The 27,619-nt window shown below is 44.8% G+C and overlaps 1 protein-coding gene across 3 annotated transcripts in view; it reads right to left on the reverse strand.

Moving 5' to 3' along the window:
* ankrd26 (ankyrin repeat domain containing 26) overlaps window positions 1-27,619 on the reverse strand; it is a 41,972-nt gene that overhangs the window by 12,442 nt on the left and 1,911 nt on the right. For 2 of the 3 annotated variants that reach the window (XM_054732850.2, XM_054732851.2), the window contains exons 4-35: window positions 27,393-27,566; window positions 27,185-27,291; window positions 26,944-27,081; window positions 26,698-26,852; window positions 26,551-26,577; window positions 25,823-25,859; window positions 25,676-25,742; window positions 25,546-25,594; window positions 25,268-25,458; window positions 23,144-23,309; window positions 21,501-21,559; window positions 21,341-21,422; window positions 20,971-21,075; window positions 19,039-19,127; window positions 18,906-18,969; window positions 18,786-18,830; window positions 14,958-15,206; window positions 14,794-14,880; window positions 14,653-14,723; window positions 12,381-13,121; window positions 10,971-11,119; window positions 10,567-10,782; window positions 9,484-9,514; window positions 9,264-9,405; window positions 8,961-9,174; window positions 8,704-8,887; window positions 8,459-8,605; window positions 1,411-1,873; window positions 804-1,309; window positions 551-703; window positions 276-451; window positions 74-167 (exon numbers count right to left, since the gene is read on the reverse strand). In XM_054732850.2, coding sequence (XP_054588825.1) covers window positions 74-167; window positions 276-451; window positions 551-703; window positions 804-1,309; window positions 1,411-1,873; window positions 8,459-8,605; window positions 8,704-8,887; window positions 8,961-9,174; window positions 9,264-9,405; window positions 9,484-9,514; window positions 10,567-10,782; window positions 10,971-11,119; window positions 12,381-13,121; window positions 14,653-14,723; window positions 14,794-14,880; window positions 14,958-15,206; window positions 18,786-18,830; window positions 18,906-18,969; window positions 19,039-19,127; window positions 20,971-21,075; window positions 21,341-21,422; window positions 21,501-21,559; window positions 23,144-23,309; window positions 25,268-25,458; window positions 25,546-25,594; window positions 25,676-25,742; window positions 25,823-25,859; window positions 26,551-26,577; window positions 26,698-26,852; window positions 26,944-27,081; window positions 27,185-27,291; window positions 27,393-27,566 — 5,178 coding nt within the window. The remainder of the gene's footprint in view (window positions 1-73; window positions 168-275; window positions 452-550; window positions 704-803; window positions 1,310-1,410; window positions 1,874-8,458; window positions 8,606-8,703; window positions 8,888-8,960; window positions 9,175-9,263; window positions 9,406-9,483; window positions 9,515-10,566; window positions 10,783-10,970; window positions 11,120-12,380; window positions 13,122-14,652; window positions 14,724-14,793; window positions 14,881-14,957; window positions 15,207-18,785; window positions 18,831-18,905; window positions 18,970-19,038; window positions 19,128-20,970; window positions 21,076-21,340; window positions 21,423-21,500; window positions 21,560-23,143; window positions 23,310-25,267; window positions 25,459-25,545; window positions 25,595-25,675; window positions 25,743-25,822; window positions 25,860-26,550; window positions 26,578-26,697; window positions 26,853-26,943; window positions 27,082-27,184; window positions 27,292-27,392; window positions 27,567-27,619) is intronic. The other variant, XM_054732852.2, reaches the window with a different exon arrangement.

Genomic DNA, 27,619 nt, shown 5'->3' on the forward strand with positions numbered 1-27,619 from the left:
CTGGGTGATTTTGTAGAATGATGTGGTGTGACATGGTTAGCGTAGACATGGAGCACTGACACCTGGAACTCACCATGGCAGCTTCCTGAGCTCCTTTCTGAAGAGAGTCGATTCTGTTGGACTGTTGCTTAGCAGCAGCTTCTAGTCTGGCGTTCTCGATCTCCAGCCTAGAGGCCAGACGGAAGAAAGCTTCTCATGTTTTACTGTAAATCATTAAATTATGAATTTATGTAGAATTTAATCGGATAGAAATCCTGGAAGGTGTTTGCACAAACTTCTGCACAGCTTCCTCCAGCTGTTTGATGGTGACTTCAGAAGCTGCAGATGTGGACAGCACCCCCTGAAGTTTCTGAGCAGCAATGCTAAGCTCCTTCTCTCTTTCGTCCAGGCTGCTTTTGAGGGTGCTGATGGTCCGCTCTGCCTGCAGATACTGATCTTCACTTTCCTCCAGCTAAATGGCAAAAACAAAACATCAGGCTGCTGAGCACAACCAGTGGAATTAACAACAAAAGATAAAACACGACCGCGTCCCCATCTGCCCTGTTGGTACCTTTCCTTTGAGTCTGTCCGAGTCCCTGAGGAGCCGAGTCTTCTCCTCCTCCAGGTCGTTGCGATAGCGTGTGTTGACCTCCAGAGAAGCTTCGCTCATCGACAACTTTTTGAGGGAGTCAGCGAGCTCCTGCTGCAGTTGCCTGAGACTGGTCTGGGCAGACAGAGACCAGAGACAGAAGGGGCTGGTCAGTAATAACAACACATCCTTAACTAGACAGTTTAAATCTGGTACTGATCCGTTTTGATCGTACCTCTCTGTCATTCTTCTCTTCCTCTAACTTGTAGATCTGATCCCGAAGGTCAACAGCCTTACTGGCGAGTTCCTTGTTTCTGTCCTCCACCAGCTGGACCCTCTCTTCGCTGTCAGAGCGTAGCTGGGACAGAATGTCACTGAAGCGTTCTTGAGCATCAGTCACAGCGCGCTCCTTTGCAACACCTTTGTTTTGTGCCTCTTCTAATTGTTGCCGAAGCAACATAGCCTCACTCTGGGCCTGGGCCAGCCGTTCCTGTGTCGCCTCATGGCGCGCTCCTGCCCGACTGACCAGTTCTCTCTCAGCCTGGAGAGCAGATTCCAGCTCCTTTACTCGTGTAGCAGCCTGGTCCTTTTCCCTCTGGAGGACCTCCAGCAGCAGGGCCTTCTCTGTCAGCTGCAGCGTGACCCGGTGGACCTCGTTCTCCATGCTGTTGGAGCGAGCCTCGGCCTTGGCCAACTTCTGCGACAGGCTGCTGGCTGCTTCACGCTGATTGGCTACCTCCCCTTCAGAAAGACAAACAAGCTCCCAGTCAGCTCAAAATACAGAGACAAGGAAACATTTGAAAACAAACAGCTGCTTGGACATCTGTTTCCAAATGTCTAACCTGAGAGTCTGTCCTTGAGCCTTTGGTGTTCCTCCTTCTCCCTGAGCAGAGCTTTCTCTGAGTCTGAATGAGCCGCCAGGCGCAGCTCAGCCTCCTTCACAGCACCAGCCAGGCGGCTGCGAGTTGACTCCAGCTCTGATTGCAGAGCTTCACGTGTCTGACGTTCGTTTTCCAGGCGGCTTGTTGTTAGAGCCAACTCAGATTTCATGGCGGACAGCTGGTTATTGCAGCTGAAGACAGTTTGGGTCACCGTTTCATTGCTAATTTTAAGATCTCTGCGAACATCTTCCAGCTGTTCCTTAAGAACCTCGTTCTCCTCTGAGAGGTGGCTCTCTTTCAGGCTGCTGTTTGCCTGAGACCGTTCCAGGTCTGCCCTCAGCGTGCTCAGCTGCTCCTGCAGAGCTGCAGTTTGTTGGAGAAGTTCTCGCTCTCTTTCACTGGCTTCAGTCAGTTGAGACAAAGCCTGTAGGTTGGATGGATGGAAGAGAATTCATGAGATTTCAGATTTTTTTAAATCTAAATGAAACATCAGTAGCTTTAACTGGCTGATAGTTTCCAGTTGCACTGAAAAGTACATCGTGAACTGATGGTGACCTGGCATTGTTGCTACTGAACTTGTCTGTAACAATAACTTTTGTCCAACTTTTTGTGTTTTTTTTAGCACTTAACTTTGTGAAAACTTATTTGTTGGCTCATGCTAGTGATAGCTCATTGTTAGCACTAGCCATGGGCATAGTTTTGGAGGGGGACATGCCCCACCCCCCACTTTGTCCAGTAAATTTTTGTCCCCTGAACTTTTTACCGTCCAAAAACAATATTACGCTATATTAAATAGACACCGGTTGAGCACTAGAGCCAAGCAGAAAATAACCTTTTGTGTTGAAGCCTGTTTGCCATAAGAACATACCGTAAAGACCCCCCCCCCCCCCCCCAATGCCGGTTGTGCCCCCCCCACTTCTAAAGTCCAAATTACGTCCATGTCGCAAGCCAAAACAGGCTGCAGCAGGGATGTTTACAACAGTTGTAATTCCACTTTCAAACTGTAGGAGAAGCGGGAGGTGTTGCTTTCACTAAAAGGATGACATTATAGGAATACTTGCTTTTGACCTTCAATGATTCTGATGTTTAGAACAGACAGAAGACCCCACCTTATGTAACTTAGAAATGTGAGTATGATCTATGGCTTTGACCATGCTGGTACCCTTGATCTCCATGACCTGTGACCCATGAATTATTGATTTTTAATAAACATCATCTAAATCATCATCTAAATATGTGCATGGGAACAAATTTAATGACTCCTGACCCACTGATCTTTTGCAAGATATACAGTGGGTGTTGTGGTCTACACCTCATGATAGTTTTTTAATGTGTGTTTCTTCTCTGTGGCTCTTCCTGCGATTCCTACCCCTCTGTGGAGCATCGGGGAGTGCCACAGCTGACTGCAATATCCTAACTGCCACACTTGTATTTAAGCAGCTGTTCCCAGTGCACGGTGTGGCGTTGTTTTGTAGTGCTGCTTTGAGTATGTGGATCGCCATTTGTAGTCTTGTTTCAAGTAATGTCCTGTTAAGCCTTTTTTCCCCTTATGTGGTGATTTTTTGTTATTAAGATAACTCAGAACTGGATGAAGTCATTTTGCCTCCTGTATTTGGGTGTATTTATGTGTACTCTCAAGTGACAGTGGGATGACAAAGTTTGGGCATCCTTGTTAATCATCATGATTTTCCTGTATAAATCGTTGGTTGTTATGATAAAAATATAAAGTTAAAAATATCATACAGCAATATTTGAGATGTGAAACAAAGTTTATAGGTTTTACAGAAAGTGTGCAATAATTGTTTAGACAAAATTAGGATGGTGCATACACGAGGGCACTGTTATTTTACTGATTCAAAAACTTTTAGAACTAATTACTGGAACCGTTCAGTCATCTTCCCAGCTACCTGCTATAGTGAGAAAATGTCCCCAACTGAAAGGGGTGTCAGGGAGCGTATAACGGGCACAACTCAATCTTGATCACTCCTTTATACAACATACAACAGCAGGACAAGACACAACATACGCGCTGTCATAGCAGCCTGAGGTCTCACTACCCCCTTTTTTAGCACAACAGTTGCGTCTTCGATTCACGTCTTAAATTAGCTTTAATACCGAATACTGGAAGCGACTAGTGATTAGGTTGTAAACCTGCAATAAAACGCACATACACACGGGCAGAGGTATCAACAAAAAATCATTAGCAATATAACCAACTATCATACTCACCGGCGCTGCATCTCAACCCTGACCATCAGACGACTAACAAAAACTAGGCACTAAAGTTAGGCAAGCCAATATGAGCGTAAATGTTTACATCATGTACAAACTTATAACACATTTCACCATACGTAATTAACATAAACTCAAACGAATGATAAATAATCACTCATAACAAATTACGGTCTAGAACACAAAATGCTCTGAAAGGCACTACCTTGGTAACACACATATAATTATGATGCTTTCACAGGAAAGCTCTACAGGAACTTAAAATTGTTTTTTTTGGTTCACTTTGCATCATCCAACTAATCAGTGCACTTTACACAAGGAGATGCTGTATGCCAGAGTGATGCAGAGGAAGCCTTTTCTCCACCCACAGCACAAACAGAGCTGCTTGAGGTATGCTAACACATCTGGACAAGCCAGCTTCCTTTTGGGATAAGGTGCTGTGGACTGATGAAACAGAAATTTGGTTATTTGGGCATAACAAGGGGCGTTATGCAAAGACGAAAAAGAACACAGTATTCCAAGCAAAAACATCCAATACCTACAGTAAAACTTGGTGGTGGTTCCATCATGCTGGGGGGCTGTGTGACCGTGCCGGGAGTGGGAATCTTGTTAAAGTTGAGGGACACATGGATTCGACTGTCCAGGAATCAGTGACAAAGCTGAAGCCGCACCGTCGAGATCCATGAACTGCCCGTAGCCCGACACCGCGGTGCGGGTAGACAGTGGCTTCCCCTAGGACAACGCGAGCTCAGCCGCAAAGTCCAGGAAAGGTGGTAGTGAGTTTTTGACATTAGCTGATTCAGTGGGGAGACTAATTTATGCAGGCCTGCAGGTCTTCCCCTGTCTGTGGTGGATACTTTCAGAACTCGCACCAGTAAGGGTCTTTATGCCTAAAGGTGGAAAGTTTTTGAGTTTGAGCAGGTCCGTGGTTTCTTCGCAGTACTCCACTGTGGACATTTTGTCTTTTCTACAGGAACTACTGGACAAGGTTGGTCCTTCTCCACATTGAGGGTTTACCTAGCAGCTGTTTCTGCTTGCCATGAGTCTTTAAACAAGGTTTCTCTGTGGACTTTCTGATTCTTGAAGGGAATTCGCAAGCTGAGGCCTCTTGTTAGACTTTCTGTCCCTTTTAGGGACCTCATTTTGGTTCTAGAGGCCCTATGTGGTCCTCCATTTCAGTCGATCAACATGAAGTTCCTGTCAAGACACCCTTGCTCTTAGCCCTGGCATCGGCTAAGCGTGTGGGCGATCTTCATGCTCTTTTGGTTCACTCTTCCTGTCTGCTATTCTCAACACACAAGTCTAGGGTTACTCTGTGTCCAAATGCTGCATATATGCCCAAGGCCATCCCACTGACCTAAAGTTCTATGACCATAGGGCTTTCGGTTTTTCAATCATCCTCCTTTTGCCTCCCAAGAGCAGAGGAAGTTGCATTGTCTGTGCCCGGTTCGTGCTCTACAGGATTATGTGGACAAGTCAGACCAGCTGTTTGTGTGTTTTGCCAAACTATCCAAGAGTAAAGCTTTGTTGAGGCAAAGACTTTTATCACTGGACTGTGGAGGCCGTTTCCCTGTGATACAGTGTAAATGATTCTCAGCTGCTCCAAGGGGTCAGAGTGCACTCTACTAAAGGTGTGGCTACTTCAAGGGTGCTGTTTTAAGGGCGTTTCAGTTGGTGACATTTGCTCGGCTGCTAGCTGGGCTTCACCCCACGCTTTTGTGAGACTATACCGTCTGGATTTCATGGCCCCTTCGGTTGCTCGTGAAATTCCTTCTGCTGGGTCTGAGTTGCCATCTTAGATGGCGCTGTCGGCCCAGGTTTGATCGCTGCTCATGGGGCGTTTTTATATGTCCCATAGTACGTTCGCTGTACCGAGTGAATCACCTGAAAGGTAACGTCAGGTTATGCATATAACCACTGTTCCCTGAAGGAGAGGAACAAGGTACAACACAGGGCTGCCCCCTTCGCAGCCTAGCTCGTTGAAGAGTGGCTATCGAACTGAGAAATGCTGGTGACACTGGGGGTATGTAGGTGGAGGGTGGGGCCACTACTCAGCGTCACACTCATTTACCTTTACAAGTGTGATTAAATGTGTCTTCAGCAAGGCCACACGAGGGTGTGATGTCCCATAGTACCTTCGTTGTACCTCGTTAATGTTTTCACTTCCTCCAGTGGTTCACATTTTTATGTCACTTCTCACTCCTCGGTTTTTACCCCTCCTGTGTTAGAGGAGCTGTTTTGCAGAACCTGGCTCCTCCCACACCTGTCTGTCTCCACACTGAAGCTCCCACCTGGTGGCAATGACAACCAGCAGCTGAATGAGGACTCACTGCATAAAAGCCACTCAGCCCTTATCATAGAACAATAGCCTGGCGATGTAATCTCTGTCCTCCTCTGCAAGTTTTTTTTTAGCCAGTTTGTGTTGTGTGTGTGTACAGGGGGTTCCCCGATTAGTTTTAATTCTGTGTGATTAGCATTAAAAGTGGCTGAATAAAGGTTATTGTGTTTGACTGTTTTTGTTGCTGCCAATGAATACAAATGTATGTTAATTAGCCTCTGTTCATGAATTTCCCTTTGTGTAAATACATTTAAGTTAGCCTTTTAACACCCGAGCATGCATCCTTCTTGTTACCCCAGACCTCTAGTCAGCCTGGGCTAGGACAGTCAGGATGGTCACTGACAGAGCATCATATCTGTAGCGAGTGGAGAAGAAGAGGGTTGAGATTTGTCTTCATGCAGTGGAAGACAAATGCTAATGAACAGACTTGCTGCCGGTCTCCCCCGACAGATACACACAACACATTTGCATGTTTGCAAGGTTAAAAAAAAAAGAACGAGCTTGGTCTTCAGCCATTGCTCCAAGAAACTACACTATCAGAGGAAAGTTAACACAAGAGGTTATTTTTGCTAATTACTCACACAATGGATTGGTCTTTGGAATATTATGGTCAGATGCAGAATAAATGTGATGCAAACAGGAGGCAGAATAGTTGACATTAGGACTGTTAAAATAAAGCTCTATGTTTTACCAAACTTAACCAAAGAAATTGGCTTTGTGTTAAAAGATGACTTAAGCAATTGACCCTCTATTATCATCACAAGTGTCAACTCTTAACTAATTACTTTTCTTTCCACAGTAACTTAAGTTCAGGGAAAGGGTTTTCCCCATTTCCCAAAGTTGGATAGATTTGGGTTAGGTTAGTTACATTTCTTTAAAAGAACAAACCTTATTCTGACTTTACTTTATAGGTTAAATCTGAGGCGTTTCAGAAGACTGAAGGAGGGATCAGAGATCAGAGGTCACTGTCTTGGACCCTAACCTGTTTGTCATAAGCTGGTAGGATCAAAACCTGTTTATCTTTGTTAGTGAAAAACTCCTTTTCTACTGAGCAGCTGCAGAAAAACACCCTTGTTTCTAAATAGGCACTTTCAAATGCTTTAAATAAAATGAAAATTCTCTTTATTTAACTCCAAACTAAAAACATTTTCATTCTTTTTTAGGACGATGATTAGACTTTAAAGAGCTGGAAAGAAAAACATAATTCTGCTAATTCTTTAAGGTGAGATTTTGGTTTTGAGAACCTAGGTGGTTGTCAGAGTAACTTATTTTATTTACTGATTGAGAACCAGAGGTGTGCGCATGTGTGTGTGTATGTGTGTGTGTGGGTTGTCCCTACAGCATCTCTGCTGACATGGTGAGGATAAAGTATATCTATCCTATTTCTGATTGTGGATAGTTCTTTTACTATCTCAGGAAGATACATTGTACCATGTTAGCTGATTTACTTTTACAGAAATTTATATCTTTTGTGCTGATTTACCTGATTTTATTGATTAAAAATAAAGGAGATGAACTAAACTGATTAGACTTAGAGGTTTTCAAAAAGAACATAACTTTAGTGTCTGTCTGGGAAAATCAGGAGGAGTAGACAGTATACTGGACCCCTGGAGCGTGGAGTATCAGATAATGCTCTTAGCTAAGGAGAATACCAAATATAATGCCATGCATGGACATTATATTATTCCAGCACCACACAGGTCAAAGAGGGTCACAGGAGCTGACCATCCCTTGGGCTCCTGGATGGATTTTGTTGATTCAGACTTTTTGATAAATAGGCATTTTTCTCCCCTCAGAATTATGTGGCAAGGCTGATATTTACAACACTATTACGTCTGCTGTGTGAATTGTTTTTAAACTCTTTGTACTGTTTTTGAGACTCTGAGCATGAAAGGTTCAAATGTCATGCTGATGCAAAGGTACTGGTTTGTGTTTGACGGGCCTGGTGCAGCTAAAAGTTATGCTTATTTACCCAGAATTTTTTTCCTACATCTTACCTGTCTTTAAACTTTAATCGAGAAGAAATGGCCTGCAGACTGGTTTTAGGTTTTAATCTGGTGTGTACGTGAAGAAAACTGTAGGTTGAGGGGATTTGAGGGGCTCAAAATGGCTGATGGCATCAGGTTGAATTAAGGGTGACAGCTACCAATCACATTTGATAAATGTTGTTCAGATTCAATACATTCCATTTTGCAACAGGAAGGAAGTATGGATCAAAGGGTCCGAGGTCAGGAGTCATTAAATCCGTTCCCATGCACATTTCCGGATGATGTCCATTAAAAATTGATAAATCATGGGTCACAGGGCACGGAGGTCAAGGGGTCGAGGGTCAAAGCCACATTCCTAAGTTACATAAGGTAGGGTATTCTATCTCTCTTTTATAGTTTCACTAAAATGTGAAACCAGCAGCAGATGGGAGCTGACGTTCCTCTCCGTTACCTCGTTGCTCCTGCTCAGGCTCCTTTTGTTCTCTGTCTGCATCTCTTGCTGTTTTCGGACATGACTGCTCAGCAGACTTTCCTGCAGGGTCCGTGCACTCCGCTCCTGAGCTAGCAGTCTCTGGGTCTCACTGTGGACCTCCTCGAGCTAGATGTAAAACACGTAATCAAAACATAGAATATCAAACAATGACGATGCTGTGAAATACAACAAAACGAGTGCACTAATGAAGGTTAAAAACGTGCCTGCTTCATGTTGCTAATTAATGTCCTCATCTCCAGCTCCTGATTTCTGAGAGCAAGCTCCACTTTCTGCCTGTCCTGAATCTCCAGCTGCTGCTGCTCCTCCGTCCTCCTCAGCTTGTCTCTGGTAGTGTTGTACATCATGTTGGCATTGTGACGATTCTCCTGTTCCTGTTTCAGCTGAAACCTGGAAACAGAGAGGTCAGGTCATGTGACTGAACAAATACTCAGAGATCGAATGCGTTTGAAGAAGTTCTTACTTGAGGTTTGTGATTTCCGTCTGTAACTCCAGCTGACTTTGTTCCAGTAAAGACTTCAAATCTTTAACTTCCTCCAGTGAGTTCTTCAGCTCCGCCCTCTCCATTTCCAGCTGGCCCACCTTGTCAGACAGGTACCTATGGCGACTCCTAAGCTTTTGATTGGAGCGCTCATACTCATGGAAAATGTTCTGCAGCTTTGTAATGCTCGTTGAGTCTGTGGAGTCAAACAAAGCAGGGCCAGTCTTCTAAATGTCATTATGCACGTAGAATTTCAGTAATTGAGTATTTTTACAGACTTAATACCAAAATTGACTGAGTCCAGCTTTTGGACGAGTAGAGAAGCGTGACGGTAGCCAGACATGAGTGAGTCTAGGTCGTCGGTAGCAGTGTCAGAAGACTGAGTCAGTTCATCAAACTCCTCCGCCACGTCTACGTCCTCGGGGTTCTGAATGAGGAAATGACACGCGAGCCGTTTCAGACCAATCCAGCTACTATCCAGTTAATGACTAAATGTTGGCTTTACCTTGATCTTCTGTTGTCCAGCATGTGTTAACCTGAGAACACACACACGCACGCACGCACACGCACACGCACACGCACACACACACACACACACACACACACACACAGCTTTTAGAACATGTGCTCTATGAAAACTGCTTAGGAGGGACAGCTGATGGAAAACTGAGCACCGGTCCCATCCAACACCATTATAGTTGTGACTGAACTCCAGGTGTTGGTTACACATTAGTTATTGTCTTTGGCAACAAGAGGGATTTAATGGTTGTTATTGCTCAGCTGGACTCCAGGGGAATAAAGACTCAGGTTAGAAATCTTTGTGTTATCATTGACTCCGACCTGAGCTTCTCTGGACATATTAAGGCTATAACTAAATCAGCGTTTTAACACCTTCATCAGAGTCAGAGGTCTCATGTCCAGGCCAGACTTGGAGAAACCCATTCATGCTTTTATTTCTAGTCGGTTGGACTACTGCAATGGTCTCCCAACTGGTATTCCCAAAAAAGCTGTGAAGCAACTGCAGCTTGTTCAGAATGCTGCTGCTAGAGTCTTAACAAGAACTAAGGGAACGGAGCACATCACTCCTGTTCTCAGATCCCCACACTGGTTACCAGTAAACCACAGAATAGAATTTCAAAGTGCTCCTACTGGTTATCATGCATCGTCTCCACTGTAATCTGCACTGTAACTTGGTCTTCTCCTTTAGCTCTAAACCGTAATTCTATCTGTGTGTGTTTTAATTTGTGTTTTTATGTTGTTTTCATATTAAGTCCTGATAATTGTAAAGCACACTGAATTGCCTCTGTGTTTGAAATGTGCTCTATAAATAAAGCTGCCTTGCCTAATCACCAATGTAAGAACATCTTTAGGACTTCAGTTTTCATGCTCTTTATCATCTCCACCGTCTACAGGGTCACTTGTTAGAAAAGACCAAGGTTTGGGTGACAGCGTGAATTAGAGTTAAGCTTCTCCGCTCTGACGCTGGGTGTTTTTACATGACCCAACCTTCAGGTTAATTACAGTAATCAGACAGGTTAGTGGCAGAAAGTGAAAGAGTTGAAACAAAAGCAGCGTACTGCATTTATACCTTTGGTCATCGTCCGACACATCACTTAAAGAGCTATCATCAAACACAGAGAGAGGATCTCCGTTAGCATGTGTGCTGGTCTGAGGGGCTCTGCCGAGCCGGGCCCCTCGGACCACCTCCAGCTGTAAGGGCTCTGATACACCCTGCTTCTCTTGCTTCCTGCTACTGCAGCTCAGCTGGACTGGGAGGTGCGACAGTGCTGGATCTCTGTTGGTTCTGAAGAGAGCAACAACTCAGAGTCAATCTGGGGCCTTAAGGGGCATTTTAGAAGACTTAATCAACTAGACGTTTTAACTGGCTTTTCTCTGATGGAAGGACAAAACGTAATTACAAAACCCATACTATACACTTCACCCTGAGTGGATTACAAACGGTTTTATCTGAGCACAGAACTGAAGACATACCTGTGGATTCCTCCAGAGCGACTCAAAACAAAACCTGATCCAGGATCAGGTTTCTCAGCATCAACTTCTTCCACTGTTGTTCCGCCACCATCCAGGGAAGCACTTGATTTCTGATTCTTCATAGCCGTGTTTAGTGTTTCTTTGCCAACCTGAAACACAAGAGTTGATGTCATTTTTACTCCCTGGACCGGACAGAGTCAACAGGCAGAGACGTGTACCGGGGCCAGCCTTTTGAGGTGCTTTTCAGAGCTGTGTTTGTACACGATGACATAAATAATTCAGTCTCACTACTCCTGCTGGAGACCGAACACCTCGCTACTCCGTAAGGCCCACCGTACAGCATCAGATGTGGGACTCTTAAGCATGAGGGATTCCACGAATCGCGCCTGATTCATCAGTTATAATAGAGATCAATCAACAGCACTCCTTTATTCTCCTCTTCGTTAGTCATGTGACTTCTACAAACATTAGTCATCCTTTTCTTTACAAAACATAAAGAACAACAAGATAGAAAGAAATGTGTCGTCGTTCTTTGATTTGAACTTGAAAAGTCAAAAGGCCGACCCAGAGTCCGTCTCCACTGCAGCACCAGTTTTAAAGGCAAACAAAGCCAGTAAAGAATTGGATAAAATAGAGCAAACCAACACACAAACACACCAGAGACAGACACAATGAGAAAACATCAAAGAAGGCTGTTTTCACTCAGATTTCAGTTAAAATGTTAAATAATACATGCAAAATCCATGCATCATGAAAGAGCTCAGGTGGTAGAGCAGGTTGCCTCATGATCGGAGGGTCATGGGTTTGATTCCAGCTCCCGCCAGGGGTATCCTCCTGCTGTGTCCTTGGGCAAGACACTTCAGCCAACTTGCCTGTGTTAGTGGTGGTCAGAGGGGCCGACGGCGCCAAATGGCAGCCTCGCCTCTGTCAGACCTCCCCAGGGCGGCTGTGGCTACAAGCAGCTTACCATCACTAGCAGTGTGTGAATGTGAGAGTGTGTGAAAGCGTCTTTGGGGGTCTTGAAGAGGGCTATATAAGTTCAATGCATTATTATTATTATTACAGTTCAGAAGCTAAGCGTTCCAACCAGAAGCCCGCTCTGCAGGAAGGTAAGAGTGTAAACTGTAGTTGTAACGCATGTTGTGATTGTATTATAAGTTTTTACGATCTACCTTTGACATGTAAGGAGGAAGTGACATCCTCACTAGATCTGATTATGGTCAGCCTTTAAAACAAGACCTGTGCTTCACATCAAGCAATACCGAAGCCAAGGCTATAAAATCCATCAAAAACACGAGGAAAGACGGTAAATAAAATGAGGAATGGAGAAAGATGAAGACTAGAAGAGGGGACCTCTTTCATGAGCTGGGTCTTTCTTGTCTCCAAACCGAAGAACGTTACCTTCCCTACCTCGAGTTTAAATCTTTTCCTGTCCTCTTCAGAGGCGCGTCTGCTTTTTATGAACAGCTGAGACTCATCTTCTGGCCTAGTTTTGGTCCAGTCAGCTTCACTGAGATCAGCGGGCAGGTCTTTCAGGGGTGGACCTACTTCTGTTTTAGGATCTTCTTGAACAACAGAACGTATGGATGTGACAACAAGATCCTTGATGTTCATCCTCTCTGTATTCTCTTTCTGTGTTGAGTCGATCTGTGATGACACAGACTCCAGAACATCAGGATTAGGCAGATCCAGCTTGTGAGGAACCCTGCTGTCCTCAGACTTCTGCATCCGCTCCTCATCCAGTGACTCAGCAGCAGAGTCCTCCTGCCCAGACTCTCTCTGCTCAGGAATGGTGACCAGAACCGTGCTTCTCGCTCGAGCTACGGGTCGAACAAAAACATCACCTCCTTCTTCATCACTTGAGTCTTCGTCTGCAGAGGTCAACGCAGCTGCAGCTTCCTCTCTGTTTTCAGTAGGAGGTGTTGATTTAAAAAGTTCTCCAAACTTCTCCTTTAATTCACTGGCAACACTTTTAAAGGTGGATTTTACTTCCTTTTTCTCCACCTCCACCCAGAGTTTCTCGTAACGTTTCTCCCATGGTGCGTCTCCAGCAGCGGGGCCTTCGGGACTGAACTCACCGTCCTGTTCTCCATCATCCACACCACAGGAATCTGAATCTAGCTCACATCTATCTACTGCATCATCTTTCTCCTTTGATGGCATGGGTGGACAAAAAGGACAAAGATGCAAAAATAAAGTTTCACATCATATTCAAACAAATACGAATCACTCAAATATGAATGAACACGAGCTGAGAATTCTTAAGTTATGCTTTTAGATCCAAAAGTAATTATTTTCTTACATTTAAACGTGCAGACAACATACCGTAAATCCTCGAATACAGGCCTGTATTCAGTTAACGGCCGGGTCTCATATTTTGGCCGGTGTCGGAGTCGGCGGAGGTGAATAATGGCCGGTCTCTTATTGTGGCCGGGTGGAATGTGGTAACAAGCAAATACAGGGGGCGGTTGTGTCATCGTCTCACTTTTGATTTGCCAGTGATAGACCGCGAGGGTAACTTTAACCGTGCGGAGACGAAGAGGAGGCGAAAATTTGATATCAAGTTCAAAGAGAACATGCGCTGCAGAACACTGGGGAGCATTAGGGGTTGTATGAACTAGTCGACTTCACTATAGTGACCTGTTATGCCTGTCATCGACTAGTCGCTGTCACGTGATAATGACCGGCAAGATGCAGTCCACGGAAAAGACAGCAGCCTGCTGTCAGCAGGTGACAAGCTCCTGTTCTCGGGGGGGCAACGCGCTGTGCCAGAGCGTCGGTACTGACACGCGATCGTTCATGTCGGTTCATTTCCTTTAATGCTTTCTGTCTTTTATTTGCGCCTGATGTGTTTCTCTGCTGTGGAGCGGGGCGCATCAACTTGTCATCCGGTGACGCACTGATCACTGATGCGGCCGGCAAGCAGCGAGCACTCCGCTGTTTTTGCGGTCGGTAGATCTTTTAGAACTGCAGTTCAAAGGTAACTCATGAGGTGAATATATATGAACCCAGGTAACAGTTTCTCTTTAGGATTGAGAGGAGATGCAGGAAGATAATAAACAGACAGGACAGAAAAATAGTCAAATAAAAATAAGTTAGTTTTTGTACCTGGTGGTTGCAACAAACAGACACCATTGAAGGTAATCAGAAGTGAGGAACAGAAAATGAAATAATTATTTTAATGTTTAGAGCAGCAGGAACTCTGAGAGGCTGCAGGCGCATCAGTGAGTTTGCGGCCGCTGCGCAGGGGGAGGGGGGAGAGGGCTGAAGCAGAAACTACCGTTGTTAAAAGAAATGTGTTAACTCTGAAAATGTGGGCGCAATTTTAATTGTCAAAAACTTCAGCGAACCATTAGTTCATTTTGCTCAAATAGAAATAGAGGCCTGCCTCTAATTCTGGCCCTCCTTCCAATAAAGGCCTGGAGATTGATGAGCTTGAGTCAAATACAGGCCCGGGCCTGTATTAGAGGATTTACGGTAATCAGGAATACTCTAGAAAACCATCAACTACTGATTATTACTTTAAATAAAAAGCTCTTGGCCAGAAAAACAAATCTGATGACTGTGCAGAACTTTCAGAACCAAAGAGGGACTGGATGAAGCATGTCTCAATGATGACTTTCTGATATTTTCCAACAATGTGAGTTTAGGTGATTGGTGCTATTTTACCAACGTTACCCACCATCTGTTGCTGCTCATCAAACTCTGAGCTCCCATCACTGTCTTCTGCCCTCAGAGAGAGCTCATGGGAGCCTGGGAGGACACAGCGTCACTGACCAGAACACATCAAGGCTGGATTACATTTAAAAAGCAACAACCTTACCTGGTTCAGCAGCAGCAGGAGGCTCAGCCAAAGGTTTCAGCTGATTGTCATCTGGTGATGTGACTTCATCTGCGTCCCAATCTGATTCTGAAAAACAAAATGAGTTGTTTCAGTTAGGATTCGGTGAAAACACAAAGATCACGAAGCATCTTGCTACACTTTACTTTCTTCACTCTCTGCTTTCTGAAGCAGCATCGTCCTGGCTTGAGGTTGGGGCTGAGGAGCGGGTTTAGAGGGTGTGTTGTCAGAACCGAGGCTCCTTGGAGGTGTTGATGCAGGAACAGCATCTCCTTCTTGGTCCTTATTACATAATTTAGAGTCATGGCGAAGCTCTTCCAGCCCAGGGGAGACTGTTCTGCGTCCAGGCAGTGTTCTCTTACTGGTGGTACTGGCCGAATCCCAGTCTGATGCATCTGAGCATGAAATTGTAGATCAATTAAAAAAAGGCGAAAGGTGAGTTGACGTCAAGACAACCATCAAAGCTAATAAAGAAGACACAGGTGTGATGAAGATGGTTTCTCCATCTAATGGACCACTAAAACAACAATAACAGTTCTACCTATTTAAGGGTCATTTGTACTGATCTGCTTTTTGAGCTTAAAAAACAAATCATACAAGAAACAGTCAGGGCAGAAACATCACTGGTGCATGTAGAGAACGTCTTGAACCACCTCACTACCAAATGCAACAAGTTTTAACACCATCCATCATCCATCCATCTTCGGCCGCTTATCCAGGGTTGGGTCGCGGGGGCAGTAGCTTAAGCAGCGAGGGCCAGACTTCCCTCTCCCCAGCCGCTTGGGCCAGCTCCTCCGGGGGAATCCCAAGGAGTTCCCTGGCCAGGTGAGAGACATAAGTCTCTCCAGCGTGTCCTGGGTCTTCCTTAAGTTGTTCTCCCGGTTGGACGTGCCCGGAAACCTTCACCAGGGAGGTGTCCAGGAGGCATCCTAACCAGATGTCCAAGCCACCTGAACTGGCTCCTCTCGATGTGGAAGAGCATCGGATTTACTCTGAGCCCCTCCCGGATGACTGAGTTTCTCACCCTATCTCTAAGGGCCACCTAGCAGAGAAAACTAATTTTGGCAGCTTGTACCCGCAATCTCATTCTTTCGGTCACTACCCAAAGCTCGTGACCATAGGTGAGGGTAGGAAAGTAGATCAACCATTAAATCGAGGGCTTTGCCTTCCGACTCAGCTCTCTCTCCACTACGACAGACCGGAACAGTGCCCGCATCACTGAAGACACAGCACCTATCCCCCTGCCAAAATAGCGCTCTAGCTTTCCCTCGCCCATGAACAAGACCTGAGATACTTAAACTCCTCCACTTGGGGCAGGACCTCATCCCTGACCCGGAGAAGGCATTCTACCCTTTTCCGACTCAAGACCTTGGTCTCGGATTTAGAGGAGCTGATTCTCATCCCAGCTGCTTCACACTCAGCTGCAAACTGCTCCAATGAGAGCCAAAGATCACATTCTGATGAAGCCAGCAGGACCACATCATCAGCAAATCACACACACCTGATCTTTAGGCCACCAAAACGGATCCCCTCAACAACTTGGCTGTGCCTAGAAATCCTGTCCATAAAGGTTATGAACAGAATCGGTGACAAAGAACAGCCTTGGCGGAGTCCAACTCTCACCAGAAATGAGCCAGACTTACTGCCGGCAGACCAAGCTCTGACACCGGTCATACAGGGACCTAACAGCCCGTATCAGAGGGCCTGGTACCCCATACTCCCCCCGAGGCACACGAACAAACACCTTCTCCAAATCCATAAAACACGTGTAGATTGGTTGGACGAACTCCCACACACCCTCCAGGATCCCCCAAAGGGTATAAAGCTGGTCCAGTGTTCCACGGCCATAATGGAAACCACATTGTTCCTCCTGAATTTGAGGTTCGACAATCCGCTGGACCCTCCTCTCCAGAACCCCGGAATAGTCTTTACCAGGGAGGCTCAGGAGTGTGATCCCCCTGTAGTTGGAACACACCCTGCGGTCCCCCTTTTTAAATAGGGGGACCACCACCCCAGTCTGCCAGTCCAGTGGGACTGCCCCTGATGTCCACGCGATATTGCAGAGCCGTGTCAGCCAACACAGCCCCACAACATCCAGAGTCTTAAGGAACTCTGAGTGGATCTCATCCACACCTGGAGCCTTGCCACAGAGGAGCTTTTAACACAATTACTGTAGTTTAAAAATCTGATGAAATTCAGATTTTAGAAAAAGGTGCGTTAAATTAACTTTATCTTTATGCTTTTTTCTGAGAAACCTTCAGTTTCCTGTTGCAACCTCAGACGTGTGTGTGTGTGTGTGTGTGTGTGTGTGTGTGTGTGTGTGTGTGTGTGTGTGTGTGTGTGTGTGTGTGTGTGTGTGTGTGTGTCTATGATGGGTCCTTGGCTCCAAACAGCTCAACTCTTGTTTATAAAACTTAACTCCAGAGGGGAAAACTAGAGAACCAGCAGTTAAGGTGGAATACCTCAAACTAAAAAACTAACAAACATTATATTTTAATGCAGCCTAGTAATAATTACTGATGACCCATCATTGAAACTGTGTTTTATAAACAGCTGTTTTAAAAACAACATTAAAGGCAGCAGAGCTGCCACAGTCAGGAGTGTTAGAGCCAAGCCCCCACAATGCGGCTCTAAAATTGGTCTCAACCCGGAAGTACCAAACATTGCAGTTCCACCCTCATCCGCTGGGGGCTGGTGTCAGAAGTGAGCAAATCCTCATTGACTCCCATGTTAAAAATACCAATTTCACAGCAGAAATAAACATGTTTACAGCCTAGTACCAAAACATGTTTTTGTTTAAATGATCTAGTTTACACTCATGACAACTCTGAGGGGGGTGAATTTTTTTCTCACTCTTCTGTTTAAGTGTATTTAAAGCCTAAAATTCTGTATAATTAATGAGCATCCGACCCACGTGACCGCAGAGCTAGCTCCGTGGAAAGGCCTCAGTAGAGCCTCGGTCTGGATTGGAAACTGCTCCGGGATTTTGAGTCTCTGTGTTTGTGTTTTCTTTTTTGGATATTATTTGTGCAATTGTTGGACAAAATGACTTGCTGTGGCATTAGTTTCACTAATAGAGCGTCCAAGGAGTCTCCACGCCATTTTTTTCGGTAAGTAAAATTATTTTTATGTATTTTAGGTCACTGCCGAGCTGAGCTTAGATTTTAACATGTACTGTTTAACCATGAAATTTAAATGTAATAGGGTAAAACCCAGTGCATTTAACATAGTGCTGCACTTTAGAAAATGGGTTGAAATATAACATGTTGGTGGAGCTGGGTTCCCACTATCGGCTTGTGAAGATCTCGGGAGACCGATGTTTTCCACCCATTCTCCCCTCCCCGCAGCTCAGCGCATCTCTGTCTGCTGTGCAGCTGCCGGCTTGTGGAGCTCTCGGAGACCTCTGTGTTCCACCCGGTTTTACCCAGCAGTCAGCCCGGCGTATCTCTGACTCAGAAGCTCTGGTGTTGTGCACAGTTAACTCCGGTTGTAGCTAGGTTGCTACCTCCATTAGCTTAGCTACCACCTCCGCATTAGCTTTGGGTTAGCTTCAGGTTAGCTTGTAGCTAGTTCAACCGGGTGTCGTCAGTTGATCCCAGCCTTACAGCCCCACCCTCAGCTCCTCCTCTCTTCCCTTTTATGGAATTGTCTGGGCTTGACGGAACCTGTGACACGGTCAAAATGGCGTTGGTGGCCACCTCCCATTTTAGTACAAAAACTTATTATTGGAGTCTATGGAAACCCATTGTCCATATATGTATGTCGATGGTTAGAGCAGAATCAAAAGTGAACTTTACTGTAGCCGCTGGTGACTACCATCAAAAACCTCCATTCAGCCACACTGAACCAAGATTTTTGTCCTGAAGTTTAATTTCTGTCTGAATCTTGTGGGAAATGTAATCATTACGAGAATAAATTGTGACATTAGAGTAAACATTCAAGATAAACAATTGGGAGCAAAAATATCATCTCACCTTCAAGATCATCAACATCCCCCAGACCCAGCTCCTCCATGAAGTCTGTTCCATTGAAACAGAGCTCATTAAACACAAACACTTCTTCATATCACGTGTTTTGTTTGCATTGAATTTTACCTTTTTTTGAATCAAAATTCTCTTTGGGTTTGTTCAGCACACTGAGTGTTTCCCATTTTGTCTTCTAGAAAGAAAACATTGACTTTAACACATCTCAGTGTTTCAAATGTGCAGCGTTAGAGGATGAACCCACCTCCTTCTGTGGAGCATCGCCTTTATCATCTGGATCCTTACTGATGTTTGCAGCTAGAAGAGGTGAGACACGTTTAATTGAGGGACTATCTGTGTAAAAATAAAATGCCCCTTTTAGGCTAAACACTGGAAAAACATTCCCATGCACATGAGCTTGAGGTTAATGTACTGTACCATGGGCAGCACTAGGCGGTAGCTAGGGGTTGAACTCCCCCCTCCCAGGCACCCCTCCATCCGTGTCGATGGACGCCGGAGGGTGGGGTGACCAGATGCCCTGCTTTGTGGGGGACTCCCGCATTTTCATTACTTTTCACTCATCCTACAAATTGAGACTCTGTTTCGCATTTTTTGACAGTCTCCCATTTCGAATTTAAATCTTGCATAAACGTTGCGGAGGAAGCCGTGGCTGTCAATCAAACTAGGAGGCGGGACATTAACACTGGTTAACACAAAAAGCACATTACAGAAATGCTGACAGGAACTGAAGCCTTGATTACTTATAACCAGAATTTTCAGAAAAAAAGTCAGAATTTTAAGATTAGATGTGATTTTTTCCCCCAGAGATTCAGTCAGTGATGTTTTTTTCTCTTCCCTAAAAATTCAGTATGAGATTTGTTGTCTTTTTTGAATAAATACCATTTTGTTCATGTTTATGTATTTAGCAGACGCTTTTGTCCAAAGCAACTTACAAGTGATATTCGGCATGTTGCCCTTGAGGCTAACAACAACAATAACAACAACTTGACATCAGTCATGGAGAGGAGGGAACAAGGAGTGGACGGTAGAGAGGGGGGACGGGTGCAGGGAGGGTGCTAGTTAAGAAGATGCTCTCTGAAGAGCAGGGTCTTCAGGAGTTTCTTGAAAATTGAAAAAGAAGCCCCTGTTCTGGTAGTGCTTGGAAGGTCATTCCACATTTGTGGAACGATGCATGAGAAGAGTCTGGATTGTCCTGAGCGTGGTGTAGGCACTGCTAGCCGACGATCCTGTGATGACCGGAGTGGCCGGGCCAAGACGTAAGCCTTTGCAAGAGGATTCAGGTAGATGGGAGCCGTACCATCTCGGACTTTGTATGCTAGTGTTAGCAATCTGAATTTGATGCGTGCTGCTAGCGGTAGCCAATGGAGCTCAATGAACAGAGGGGTGACGTGTGCTCATTTTGGCTGATTGAAGACCAGACGCGCCGCTGTGTTCTGGACCATTTGAAGAGGTCTCACAGTACAGCCTGGAAGACCAGTTAGAAGGGCATTTCAGTAATCGAGGCGGGAGATGACGGTAGATTGCACCAGCGTTTTTTAAATTAAAGGTGTAGGACAGTCGTTTCATTCATACATTTGCAGTGGTCTAGAAGGAATCAATCTTGTAAGTCGTACAAGGGGGAAAAAAACACTGGTTCACCATATTTAGGAACTAGATAATTGCCACTTCAGATGAGTACAGGAATATATACTACTACTAACATTAACAATTGTATGTATGTTTAACAGTGATGTTAGAGCTGAAAGGCAGAGTAGTTTTTTGTCCTACTCATGTTTCCAGTTTATTTCATTGCATTGGACTTTCATGTTGTCCCAAATAAAGTAGTCTCTGTCCCACATCTGGTGAGTTTGGATCTGGTCACCCTACCAGGGGTGGGGACACCCCAACCCCACTTTCCAGTCGGTGCTGAGGGAGAGCAGCAACCCCAACTGCTCACCAAGCAACATCCCATCAGCCAATCAGATACACGAACATAAAATGTGAACAGGACACAGCCTGAGGATCAGCCAAGGTTTGGGCGACACAAAAGCAGGTTTAGTTCTAATTCCAATCTGTTAAAATGGTGTTGATGAGCCTCAGGCAGGATGAAGCGGTGATGCTGCATGCAGTCTCATAATTATGTGATAATGAAGTGATGGTGAGGTCTCTGGTTAGCATGAGTCAGGACAGGTCATACCCTCTCTCTGGCTGCTCTGCGGCCAGCCTACACACTTGTAGGGCTCTATCTCTGCCATCCTACTGCCTTCACCCCCTCTTAAAAAAGAAGGAATGTAAAACATGTCTAAAAAGGAAAAGCAACAAACTGTAAAAACATGTTTTAAAGGACAACAAGTATGTCTGCATTTATTTTTTAATAGAAGACAAAATGAGACCATTTCCCCACAGACGACATCAATGGATGAAAGCATAATTGTTGTAACATTTAACACATACATTTTCAATCTTAGCACACTGTTTCCACTGCATGGGATGGTGGCTGAGATGACTTCATCTAAAAACAACACTAATTCATTCAAAACACAAACGGCGTAATAAAACGAACTTACGTTCGCCGAGTGTTGCTTCAGTAGGAGACAGCTCCTCATGCTGGTTGTCTTTATGTGGTACATTTTCATTTTCTGAGTTTGACTTGAAAAGGGACAGAATCAAGAGTGATGAGAGTGAAAAAGAATCAGGAGTGTTTTTTCAAACATTACTTTTCTGTACCTCGGAGTCGAATGAATCCTGATCTTCTCCTTCCTCCAAACCCAGCTCAGACAGGAAGTCTGCTCAAATATAGAAACTGATTAGTTAAACGAGCAGAAAAAGTTTATCTGACAGAATTTTCTAGTCTTCTCCTCCTTGAATCGTCACCTTATCATGGTGGAGGAGTTTGAGTGCCCTAATGATCCTAGGAGCTATGTTGTCTGGGGCACTTTGTGCCCCTGGTAGGGTCTCCCATGACAAATTGGTCTTAGGTGAAGGGTGAGACAAAGAACGGTTCAGAGGATCTTTCATGGATGTAAATTCAAAGAGTCGGAGTACCCAGCCCGGAGGGTTACCAGGGTCCCTGGGGTTGGGGCCCGTGAGCGAGCGCCTGGTGGCCGGGATTTCACCCACGGGGCCCGGCCGGACCCAGCCTGAACCGGATACATGGGCTCATCCAACTGTGGACCCGCAGGAGGAACATGAAGGGTCCGGTGTAATGTGGATCGGGTGCCGGAGGAGCTGGTGGAGGTGGCCGGGGAGAGGACGGTCTGGAGCTCCCTAGTTGGGATGCTGCCCCCGCGACCTGGACCCGGATAAGCGGAGGAAGACGACGACAAATTTTCTAGTCTTTTTGTCCACAGAACGTTTATTTATTAGACTATGTTTATTGTCACTGATCCAGCATCCAGGTACAACTAAAATGACTCAGATGAATCAGAGCAACCCACCCAAGATTTGACATACAACAAAACAGAATCAGGCTGAACTGTGGGCAGGACACCTTTATGGTGCTCCCACTTATACAGGAGTAAAACAAGATAGAGGAGAGAAACCAACTGGGGGGAGGGGGATGTCCCTCCGCCTTGCTCCTGAGGGAGCAGCAATGAAGGTTCAGGAAAACCTCGATAAGCACATATAACGGACAATCACAAACTTAAATCCACAGGAGGAGGGACGGAGGGAAGCCCCGGTTCAACCGAGAGAGTCCGCAGCATTCAGTGCGCGCTTCCTCCCTCGCTTCCAGAGTGGTGAAGGAACGTACCGAGTGAGCAGTGAGTCCTGCATGGCTTTGTGACCTTACACCCAGACCTACAGTTCTATGTCAGGAATAGATTAGGAGGGGGCAAAGCCGCATTCATTCCTCAGGGAGATTTGAGCTCTTCAGCCGAGGCCGAACAGGTAGTCAGATTCACATAACAATTACAGTTTTGGAGCGGGCCAGAGACGTTTGTATTTATGTGTATATTTTGAAAGTTTCTTTAAAAAAGTGAGTAAATAAAAAATCTAAACACGAGCTAAACAAAGTGCCCTCTAGTGGCTGATTCCAGTAAATGTCATAAGCCACAGCCCCCCCCATGAAAACATTTTCAGGATTAAGATGAAAACACACTCAGCTGTTCTTGTGTTTTGATTTATAGTTCTGACTTAAATACTAATGGGTGAAATATTACAGCTTGTTTAATGTTAGCTGTAAGGAGTCACGTGATGCTTAATAACACCACTATTATGTGGATGAGTAGGTGGAACGTAGAACCTTACAACACTAGTGAGCAAACTCTGGTCCCAAACATACAAGACGGCAAAGTTTACGTTTTAGAATGGATGGACTTTATCTTGAGAAGTGAGAAGATAGCATCCATAAAGAACAAACTAATCCATACCTCTTTTCTTTTCCTGAGAGTCTTCTCCTTCAGGAGCAGGTGAAGTGGACTCTTCACCTCCTTCAGACTGATTATTCACATCTGATACATCTTCCTCTTCCTCGTCCTCCTTAACCTGATCCTGTTCTTCATCGCTGTAATCCTCGTTATCTGTGGATTCTTCTTTCTGTAAAATAAAACTGCTTATTCACAACTAACCTAAACACCTTTTCACTGAGCTTTTGGATCCATAAGCCAAGGAACCAAGGAACAAGCCAACCAAAACAGGAGGAATCTGATGACTACAAACTGCACATGAAGGTCTCTGTTTTACCTCAACACCGGGCCCATGCTGTCCCACGCCTGTGTTTTCGTCTTCATCAGGTGAGTTGACATCAACGTGATCAATGTCAGTCTGAGGCAATGCTTCATCTGAGAACATGTCGTCGTTTTTGGTAGGAGGACTAGACAAGGTACTTCTCCTACTGTGTTCTTCATTGAGGTTGTCTCTTGTTTCTGTAACAAGTGGACTCTGCTTTTCCAGAGGAACATATGAGGTTAAGAAAGCCCCATCATCAAGCTTCCCAACCGTGGCCTCGGTATGTTTCTGATGCTTGCTGTCAGAGTCGTCACTCGACTCGTGTCTGCCATCAGCCATGTTTTCATAGTCGTCATCAATAATGGAGCGTGGAACGGCTTCACCGTCATCACTCTCATCAGCGTTTCCATTTCCTGTTCCCTTCTTGTCTACAACCAAAGGTGATGACGATGTGACTTTAGAAAAAACTGATGTCTCTTTTCTTTTCTGATTTTCTGACTCATCACTTTCATCTTCAACATCCCAATCACTATCCTCTTTCTCAATCTCAGACTCTGGTTTGTCATCTATTTGTGACAACTGAGCCACAGATCCTGCACCATCATCGTCCTCCAGTAATGCAGACACCACAGGGGAGGGGTTGTGTGACTCTTTCTCAATGCTTCCCTGATCTTCTTCCCAGGAGCATTCATGCTCCTCTTTGGTTGGGTTTTCTGGGATAGTCTTTACTTCACAGTTAACTCTAGACCCAACATCATCATCGTTTTCAGAAGAATCCCACTTGGACTCATCAGCAGTGGGTGTGGTTTTGTGCTCATGCCAGCTTGTAAACAAATGAGGATGCTCTTCATTTGGAAGTGAAGTGGTTTTAGAAACACGTGAAGCTGCTCCTTTAATGCCAGTTTCCAGCTGAAGGGTCTCACCTTCTCTGGGCAGGTCCGTGTCACTGCCTTCCAGGGACGAGCCCCAAGAGGATCTACGTTTCTCACCTTTCCAAACCTTTTTATCTGATCCTTCAAAATCATCCCCATCAGTCAGAACATCTGCATGAACTGTACCAACTCTGGCTAGCACATGTTTGGAATTAGTGATCAAAGCGCTGTGACCTTCTGTGTTTTTATTATCCTCATCACCGCTTTCATCATGGCTCCAGGACTTTTCCTGATCTTTTCCCGTTTCTCTGTTGGTCTCTTTCACCTCACCAGGTGATGGTGTGCCCACTCCCAGTGAAACTACATTTGACATCCTGTTTTGACCTGATGGCCTCAGAGAGTCCCTAGCGAGGCTTTCTTCTTCATCAGAAAATTTAGCCTCCACTCTGATGGCGGACACAACACAGTCTTCAGGAACATCTAATGTCACCGGCATTGCATAGGTGGTTTTTACAGAAGGGTGGGGTAGGTTAACATCTTCTGCCTCTGCTTTGGTAGTGTCCTCACCCGTCTCACCTTCAGCTCTGGGAGGAACATCAGAAACAAGAGTGCTGTTGATCTTCACACCATCAGTTAAAGAAGGTCTCCTGAGGTCTTCAGAGACAACTAGGACATCAGCTGTACTGCTAACATCACCCTCCTCCACTGATTCTTCTTCATTCTCTTCATCTCCATCATCCTCCTCTTCCTCTTCATCGTCATCCTCCTCCTCTTCCTCCTCCTCCTCTTCTGCTGAGCTTTCCTCATGAGAGTCATTGCTTTGATCACTTTTTGAATGTTCCTCTGAGTGTTTTCCTTCCTCCTCCGCTGAGCTGTCTCCTTGTTTTTAATAAAACAAAAGGAAAAGGAAGGAAATTTGTCAAAGAAAAGCAGCAAGCAAAACAAAAAAGTTACCTTTCTGTCTTTGGACAGAGGTGTGGAGGACATCTGGGATGCTTTGGGAAGGAGGGGACCTGATGGGGTGTCTACTGAGGGAGTATTGCTAGAAGTGGAAGCCTTTGGGATGGACGGGGTTCTCTCGCCTCTATTTGCGGTTTCTGGCTCTGACTCGGAGCAGCTCGGCGAAGTGTCCAGTAGTGCAGAAGCTACAGAGCAGGGAGGGATAAGGGATAACTACCAAACACTACAAACTACAGCAGCATTCATGCAGGAGACTGGTCGAAATCCTTTACCTTCTTTTTTAGAAGCAAACATTCTGTTTAGGAATTCTTTTGATGGTTTCTAAAAACAGAGGGAACAAAATGAAGATTAGAGTTGACCTGATGATAAAATATGAGCCAAAAGGACGCGAGGAGCTCCAACCTTTTCATCTAAAAGTGATTCATCCTCATCTGATGAAGGCCATTCATCGTCAGCGCTTTTAGAAACCCTGATAAACAAACATGGATGCTTAAAGCTGGGAAGTCATTTACATGAAACTGTAAAACGCAGCATCAGAGCTGTGCTCACCGACTTGCTGACTCTGACAGGGAATGGTCTTCTACATCTGCAACAAGGCAAACAAAATCATTTTCTATTTACCCTCATTTAAAATGATTTCAGCAAGAATTCAGTTCAATGTGACAAACGGTCAACGTTTTAAGTCTAATAAACAAAGAAGTAAGATGAGACGAAGCTAACTAGAACAAGCTGATTATAAACCAAGTTATTCAGTAACAAAACTAATTCATGACTGAGCATGAAAGTAGCTCTATGATTTCAACCTCTCAATTCACAAGTGCAGTCTAAAAAAATCACAGACCTGACCTGAACCTTGTCAGCTGATCAGCCCAAACTAGAGGCTTTTAGCTAATTATGCTAACACTGATGGACCAAACAGACTGGGTCTCACACTGGCAGCTTCATTTTTAATTATTAGAATTATTAACTTACATATTTTCATGTTGAAATTTGGATCAATGAGGTTTTTAGTCAAATACATCTAAAGTCATTAGACAAAAACTGCAGACAGGTAGGAAGGAGTAAGAAAAATAACATTTTGATTTTAATGATAAAACGTGTGAATTTAAGTTCATATTACTGCAGGAATATTTTGACAGAAGATTGTTCAAAAACATGATGCCTTATCTGTAAATATAAGGATTTATCATCAAGATGGACCCCTGATTTAGACAAAGAGAACACATCACAGCCTCTGATATTGACTGACACTGATTTTCCTAACAATCCAATAGTACCTCTCCCTGCTTCATTTGTTCCGTGCTCTAGATCCAGTCAAGACGTTATGCATGAGGAGTGAATAAAATGAATCAGATCAGTGATGAACAGACACAATAAAGTTTATTTTCATTTACTAAAACACTATGAATCAAAATCTGCTTAACTGTTTTTGTCAGTGGCTGGTCCTCCCAAAGACAAGCCTGCTTCAACGTCCTGAGAAGGGTTACCCAAGCCTTTTTTCTTCTTGCTTGGACCCTGATTTAACACCAAGGCCCCCCCGGTCCTCTGCGTAGCGTGCTCTGTGATCAGGAGGGAGCAACTGCAAACCGAGACAGGACACTAACTGATTTAGTCATTCAGTCGCCCTGCAAAGCCACAAATTCCACAGTGAATCCCATCCTAAGACTCACGGATGATGGCCCGTCATCAGTGCATACTCCTCAGCTGGCAGCCCTTTGGAGTCTGTGAGTGTGATGTCTGCGTTGAACTTCAGCAGCAGCTTCACCATACTGATTTGTCCATTACCAGCAGCCAACATTAAAGGAGATCTGGAGGTTAAAACGAATGACCTCAAATTGTTATATTTGTTAATAATCAAACACTCGATCTTTATTAGTCATGATTAAAGTAGACGTGTGTTTTAACACTAGCCTTTGTTCTTGGTCCACAGCATTGACATCAGCAGACTCTTTCAGGAGAAACTCGGCCATTTCTATGTGATCCTCCCGAACCGCTACAGTCAGAGGTGTGAAGCCCTCCTAAAGCGTAGTTCACACTTAGCTTATTTACTAGCACCATGCTGTAGCTGACACACACTTGAGATGCATCTATACAGGTGTGTGTATGGAGCAAAAATCACCTTGTTATGAGTGTTGATGTCAGCCCCATATTCCAACAATAGCACTGCTGTGGATATGGATGGGATGTTTGCTGCTAAATGGAGAGCTGTGTTGCCATTGATGTCCACGAGGTTGGGCTCTGCATGATTTTCTAACAAAATGTTCACACAGCGCTCATGTTGGCCTTGCACCGCCTGTAAAAGCAAAGAATATACTTTATGTCCTCAGCTAGAAGCAACAGCAAAGG

This window comes from Nothobranchius furzeri, chromosome 4 (assembly GCF_043380555.1).
Source record: "Nothobranchius furzeri strain GRZ-AD chromosome 4, NfurGRZ-RIMD1, whole genome shotgun sequence".
Lineage (NCBI taxonomy): Eukaryota > Metazoa > Chordata > Actinopteri > Cyprinodontiformes > Nothobranchiidae > Nothobranchius > Nothobranchius furzeri.